The sequence below is a fragment of the Pteropus medius genome, unplaced genomic scaffold, assembly GCF_902729225.1.
Source record: "Pteropus medius unplaced genomic scaffold, Ma_sr-lr_union100, whole genome shotgun sequence".
Classification (NCBI taxonomy): Eukaryota; Metazoa; Chordata; class Mammalia; order Chiroptera; family Pteropodidae; genus Pteropus; species Pteropus medius.
Genome location: NW_024355205.1, coordinates 29,397,961 through 29,405,114, shown reverse-complemented (window position 1 = coordinate 29,405,114; position 7,154 = coordinate 29,397,961). Strand labels below are relative to the sequence as shown.

At 34.6% G+C, this 7,154-nt stretch overlaps 2 protein-coding genes across 2 annotated transcripts; one reads left to right on the top strand and one right to left on the bottom strand.

Moving 5' to 3' along the window:
- Positions 1-749: 749 nt before the first annotated feature.
- LOC120598485 (keratin-associated protein 20-1-like) lies at positions 750-926 on the bottom strand. The gene has a single exon (XM_039857250.1). It carries the CDS (start codon positions 924-926, stop codon positions 750-752), a length of 177 nt encoding a protein of 58 aa, XP_039713184.1.
- A 1,131-nt stretch (positions 927-2,057) lies between these two features.
- Positions 2,058-3,706, top strand: LOC120598858 (keratin-associated protein 6-1-like). The gene is made up of 2 exons (XM_039857925.1): positions 2,058-2,158; positions 3,457-3,706. The coding sequence occupies exons 1-2, from the start codon at positions 2,058-2,060 to the stop codon at positions 3,704-3,706; spliced, it is 351 nt and encodes a 116-aa protein (XP_039713859.1).
- The last annotated feature ends 3,448 nt before the right edge of the window (positions 3,707-7,154 follow it).

The following is a 7,154-nucleotide window of genomic DNA, read 5'->3' as shown; positions in this document are numbered from 1 at the left end:
AAACATTTGCTAAAAACATGGCAAGAATCTCAGGATTGGCACAACAGTCCCATTTTAGCCTGGACACAAGTTTGATACTAGTGACATCAGGCAACTGAGAGGTTTTCTTGCAATGAAGCTACCAGAGAGCAATCAGGAAGCAGAGCCTCGGGAAACTCATAGAAGCATGACTTAAAATGTGGATGTTTTCCTCTGCATTCTGGGGAAACAAGATCAGTCAGCCCCGTGAAGCTACCAGACTCTGGGTGCATTACGAAGTACTTTGTTCATGAATTAAAGAGAAGAGGCCAAATTTTTGTGAGGAGAAATCAATTAACTGTATCATATGGAAGCTTAGCTTTAAATAGTATGAGAGATATATAGAGGGATGATAAATTTAAAAAAGGATGAAGGAAAGTAGCATCACCCCTTGCAATAGTAACTATACACAGGCTTCCATCTTATAATTATCCGTAGGCAAAAATGACCGTGAACATAAATAAGCATCAAAGCATATCATATTTGCAATGAGATTAAATTTATTGAAGGAAGTACGCAGAGATTAAAGAAAACTTTCGTTGCATTTTAAAAGACATTCTTTATAGTTTTGCATAATGGAACCAGAGAAAGGTGACCTCTACAGTTCTTTCATGATAGACAAGACATATCTTTGCTATTTTGGAGAGACAAGGTGAGATGAACAAGGCCAGCAGCAGAATCTGTGTTTCACAGGAGGACAAATATGGTGGGTTTAGTGACTCTGGAATTTTTCAGTAGAATCTGTATGACCAATACCTTCCATAGCAAGTTGGGTGGTAGCATCCATATCCGTAGCTACCATAGCCACCAAAGCCACAGCCATAGCCACAGCCATAGCCACGGCCAAGCCTACCACAGCTGAGCCCACCACAGCCATAGCCCCCATAGAAGTTGCTGTAGTAGATCATGGGGTCAGGGGTGGATGATGTCAGGAGTGGATAGTTTTCTGAGTTTGAATCTCACCATCTTCACAAGGACTTTTATATTTCCTCAGTAGTAGGTGTGGCAAGTCATGCTGCCCTCATTATAAATTATTTTATTCTAACCACAAACAATACGAACAGCAATATTCTCATGAATCTCTCATTTCATTGGGCATAGAGTGGCCTTCCCAGACAAGATGTTGCATCAAGATTTTCACTATCAAACCATGTGCTTTAAATAATAGTTTGATTTAGGTTTAAAGCCATTCCTCATCAAGGGCTCAAATTTAAATTCCATAATGAGATTCTGTGAAATCACAAAAACTATGCAAACTGCAACAGATTCAAATTGTTTTATGTTTATTCACATCCTCAAATTCATCTGGCTATTGCAGTTGAGGCAGTTATCCTGGGGAAATGGAAATATTAATGGGAGAGGTTTCCTTAAAATATGAGATCTGTCATATTGCCCCATATGTCTTCATAGATAAAACAATTTTATGTTAAATACATAATTCAGGTAACATTTTTACCAGATACAAGTTTACAAGTGTACAGTATACTTTATTTTTCATATTTTACCAAATTCTATCTTGAGTCACCATGTGTACTAGATGGAAAAATATTTATGCTTGTTCCTTCCATGTAAACTCAAGAAAATTTAATGAAATTCTATTAATTAAGATTAAAATTCAATTGTATTAAAGGTTTCACCATTCTTCCTCCTCCTGAGGTGGACTTTTATGTGCAGTGCTGTGTTGTTGATTGGACGGTGCACCATCATCTGTCCTCTGCTGACATCTGTGGCTGGTATAATGCATACATATTGCCATTTTCCATTGCCATAACCCCCGAAACTCCTCTGGTCAATCCTAGCATTCAGTGCTACGCCCTTGTGGCTCTACAACCAGAAAAGTCTTTGATTGTTATAGGAAAATCAGAGTCTACACTCGGGTCCATCTTGGATGGACACGAAGTGTTGCATTTTCTACCTGCTTTTGCTGTGGTTATTGAACAACTCATGGGACATGCTCCTCTTCAGAAAAATCAGAGTGTGCCTTTCTCTACTTTGAGATGCACTTACTTAATGCAGGGTTTCTTTTTCTTTCCGTTTCAATGACGAAAGGTGCCTACATGAGGACTTACCCGTGTCTGCGTTCTCTTGTTCAGTTCATCAACTCTCCCCTAAAGCTTGTATCTGGGACTACAGTTACGGGGTAAAATAAATAATAAGAGTAAATAAAATAAGAGTAAAAAATAAATAATAAGAGTAAATATTGTTCTAAGTACTTGACACATATTAACTAATTTGACTCTCAAAATCATCTTCTGGAATAGGTATTATTGTTACCATCCAATCTGCAGGTGACACAACTGAGGCACAGTTGTGTCATACAGTGGTCATACAGTCATAAGTGATAGAGGTAAGATTTGAACCCAGGTGGCTGATTCTAGAAGATTTACTCTCATCTACTATGGTCTATTGGCACCTATGAACATCTAAGAACATAAGTTCAGAGGGTTATTTGTCTTGACCATTGAAGATCTGAGCATCACTGCATACAAAAAAATATAGTGGTCTTTAGTAAAATGTTTCTCATAGCTTGAAATATTTTACTAAGAACTCTGTTTTTTTGTTTTATGGTTGTTTTTTTTTTGCAAAAATCTACTAGTGCCATGAAAGCTACCTTTGCCACTACTATTATTTTATATAAAGAAATGTTTATATGTGCCTTTGAGCCAGAACATAAATATTACAAATATGTTGAAATTTAAAGAAAATTCCTGCATAAAAATGCAATGTTCTCAGTAAAATTTCATCATTTCTATTTTTTGATATAGATTCAGAATATAAATCTGAAACCTTTGGAAAAATATTTTGTGTTTTAAAAATAGAATCATAAAAGGAAATATTAATGTAAGTGAGAAAGAAATCTAGTTTCATTAGGATTGTTGTTTCACAATTTCAAACTATTGGCTTTTTGTCAATAGTTTCACAAAGCTTTTGGCTTTTAATAGTAAACCATCTCTCTTGTGAAAATAAGGAGAACTAAAGAAAAAGAAAATGGTTTTGGTGCAGCAGGGAAGAGATGGAGAAACTCAAGGTAAAGGTAGATTATTGTCACTTTTTGAATATCAGCTAAAAGAAGGTAAAGTTATCGGTTGTCTGGCTTATGTTAGAGTATCTACTAAACATGCTATTTCTTGCCATGAAAACTGGTTACCAATGGGTAATTTGAAGAGCTTGTGTGAGTAGTTTTTTGAAAATGAGACAATTGATTCTTATTAATGACTCACAGATGATTCAGGCGTGTTTAAACAATGGCAGATGTCCTCTATGGCCCCTAAGGCCATGCCTTAAAACTGGGAGCCCACAAATTGCTCAGATTGGTCCTGCAAATTAGCCAATAGCATGACTTGTGTAGTGGGTCCCACCCACACCAAGGACATATAAAAAGCCCTCTGCAGGGACATCGCGCAGACTGAAGTCACCTACACTCCTTCTCTACCCAAGGACAACCTCGACAACCGACACCATGTGTGGCTACTACGGAAACTACTATGGAGGCCGCGGCTATGGATGCTGTGGCTACGGAGGCCTGGGCTGTGGCTATGGCTCCTGCTATGGCTGTGGCTTCCGCAGACTGGGCTGTGGCTATGGATGTGGCTATGGCTGTGGCTATGGATATGGCTCCCGCTCTCTGTGTGGCTGTGGCTATGGATGTGGCTGTGGCTGTGGCTCTGGCTTGGGCTACTACTATTGAGGACATCATGGGTGACTCAACCTCTACAGATGGATTTCGGGATTTACCAACCTGAACACCACAAGTTCTGAGCCTCATGGTGGATGACGATTATCTTACACCAGTGTTTGACATAATTTGGCTGAAAACTTGTTCTCCAGCGCCCTCTGGATCTGATACATCAACTTTTCCCTTTCCTGAATTTAACTCATGAAAAGCGGGAGAATGTGAAATTCATCCTGCAAACTTCTGTGTGGCCTCTCATGGGAATGATGCTTCACTGATACTGTCTTTTGATTGTCCTGCAGGGTCTTTTTCTCTGTTTTTCAAATAAACTTATTCATTCTGACACAAAAATCATGATTTTCTTTTCATTTAATATCTAGTACTTAGTTTTTAGTTTTTTAAAATTGTATCAAACAATTGCTTTATTTATGGACTATCTTTTTAAAAATATATTTTTAATTGAGTTGTGACTATAAGAAAGTGACGCTCTTTGTAGCCATCAGTTTTCTATTCTGGTCAAGCAGGAATGAGACGTGTCAGGCTGAGTTATTTTCAAGATAGACAAGATAATATTTGTCAATTTAGTTAAGCATTGTCTGGAAGCATGATATATTCTAAGGGTTTTTACATCAAAACCTTCCTCTACATGAAATTCCTTAGAAGATATGAATGTTGACACATGATTCTGATTCTAATTTTTGATTTGGACGTATTTAAGCAAGAAGTATTTATTTGGCTTGTCCAGCTCAAGAAGCAGGTCAAATCTGCTTCTCTCTACCTAACATTCCAAACCTTACTATGGTTTAAATATTTTATTCTAGAAGATGACATTTCTAAAACCCATTATATATTTATGTTTAAAGCTTTTTCATAGCATTCAACATTCTTTGTCTTGAATATTTCTTTCCCGTGGTTTGTGTGGTTCCAAGTTATATTGCAGCCGTTTGCCTTTCCACCAGTTTTCTTTGACTCGCATGTTTGTAAACTTAGCAGCTATCTTTTCTTGAAGTGGGATTTCTAGATTTTGAACAAGAATGAGTATAACTGCTATATTTATTTTAAGATAATGGATATGCTTCAACTCCTGTCGACAGGTTCACAGTTTAAAATTGTTAACCTTTCAAGGAGGAATTAAGATCCCTGGAAAACTCAAACCTTCAGAGAGAGCTTTGATTTTTTTTCTCTTAAAGTATACTTGTATGAGGCTCTGTCTTTTCTATTTACTTTATTCTTAAAGTTTAGAATTTTTGTTTAATATTAAGTGGAAATGGGATGATCTATGTTTACACATCTCAAGAAATAGTAGATTTTAAAACTATTTTGGTTTGTTGGGTAAGCCATAATAGCTGGGCACAAGAAATGTCTTAGATCTAACTCAGAAACCAAGGCTGTTCTTCACTATGATTTTCTAAGATTGGCCACTTACATGTGATTTAATGTCACCTAAAATTCATTAACATTTTCAGCAGCTCTAATGCATTGATTCTGATGTTAAATGCCACTATGATCATTCTCAGATAAACTTCCATTTGCTCACATGTTTATTCACTTTAAAGCCTTCAAATTATGAATATCTTACATTGAAATTGAAATACATGGGATTTTTCTATATCTTATTCCTTATTTATGTCTCTTTTCCTATAGTGAAAAACCCTCTACCTCAACATCACTGTAATTTCTCTATCCAACTGTATACACATCATACTTCTCGAATTTCTACACATAAAACACAATCTTCTTACTGCCTTGTGACATTTGGCAAATTATGTAACCATTTAGAATTGCTGTTTTTATATATATAAAAAAATTAAGTATAATGATAGAACCTACCTTCTAGAATTATGAGAATTAAGTGTGTTAAAATATGTAAAGCACTTAGAAAAATGTTTAGTATTTAAAAAGCATAACTTTACTATTACATGCATGGCTTATTTTCCAAGTCTTTGCATATAAAATAATAATTTTCTATCAAATTTGTTCAGCGCTGCTTATATAATTTATACTCTAAAATTGTGTATAATAATTTACATTTATAATCTAAATAATAATAATAAAGTAGCATTTATTAGCTGTTTACCACAGGGCTTGGTAAGTCTTTTATGTACGTGGAGCATTTATTAGTTGTTTACCATAGGGCAATCACTTGCTAAGTCTTTTATGTACATTATCTCACATAAGCCTCAGAACAATTCTGTGATGTGTTAAAATGAATCCTGTTTTACAGCTGAATAAAAGTAAAAAGGGATAAAATACTTTTCTCACTGGCAGGTTTAATGTGCAAATAGATGTCTCATAACCACATGTTTGTTGTCTCTTTACATATTAATATAAAATGTTGGTTTTTCCTGCTTAGATAATTGCAAGAATTCTTTTCCCCTACTAAATGCAGAAGAATCTCTCAGGATAAATTTGATTATTAGTATCATTTAATTGTCATTGACTAATACTAAACTAAAATATATATGATAATCAATTTTATTTTTAATCCTTCCTGTCCCAATAAAATCTTCCATTTTATTCTTTCTTTATTCTTTATTTTCTAGCTACCACTTTCTTTATGAAATTCCACCCCTCCTATAGTAGACTTGTAGAATCTCTTATGTATGTCCGTTATTTAGTTTGCATAACTTTTATCTTTTTTTATGCTTTTGCTCCAAATTCTAGTAGAACTTCTCAATTTTTTCCCCCATCTCACCTCATGTTAAATTTTCTGTCTTCAACAAATTCAGTAAATTTTTCATGACAAATATATATTTCTTCTTTTCATAGTTTTCTGTTTGCTTGTATGCTTGTTATAGCTTTATATAGTCCATGGATCTTAAACATTATTAATTTTGGAATTAAAAAAATATGTTAAAGGGTTTTACCTTTCCTTGCAATAACACAATTTTAATAGGTGGGCTCATTCTAAGATCTTAGATTGATCCTTTATTTTTTATGGCTAGTTATTTTCATATGGTTTTATCCTTAAAAAGAATAACCTACATACCCATTACTTAGGCTATAGATTTGTTTCATCAGAATATGTGTATTCATATGCAAGCAAATCTTTTATACATAGACAGCTATCCAGGAAACTTTAGATTTCTAATTTGTTTTGCTTATTCAGCAAAAACAATTATTTTCAAGGGGGACCATATAGTGTGGGAAATGAAGGTAGTCATTTCCAACACTATCTAAAAGATTTTATTGTTCATGTTTATTGTGGCTGTCCTACTGATCTATGTCAGGTTTCATCTATTTTCTCCATAGGTAAATGTTTCTTTCTTAAACATAGAATCCTAAACTATTTTCTTTCTTCTAGTTTTCCAAAATTGCACAGAGAAATACTTTCAAGATTCTTGTGTATGGATGGCAATACTTACATATATATGGTACCATTTATTAATTTCTTCAGTGTTATAGATTTTTAAAACTGCTATCATTATCTTCCCTTCTTTTCTGAAGCCATTTTTGATCCAAA

Excerpts from the sequence above, each read along its gene's own strand:
- LOC120598858 (XM_039857925.1), top strand. The coding sequence starts at position 2,058 with ATGACGAAAGGTGCCTACATGAGGACTTACCCGTGTCTGCGTTCTCTT. Across the intron at positions 2,159-3,456 it reads TCTGGGACTACAGTTACGGG|GACAACCTCGACAACCGACA; the intron begins GTAAAATAAATA and ends TCTCTACCCAAG.
- LOC120598485 (XM_039857250.1), bottom strand. The coding sequence starts at position 926 with ATGATCTACTACAGCAACTTCTATGGGGGCTATGGCTGTGGTGGGCTC.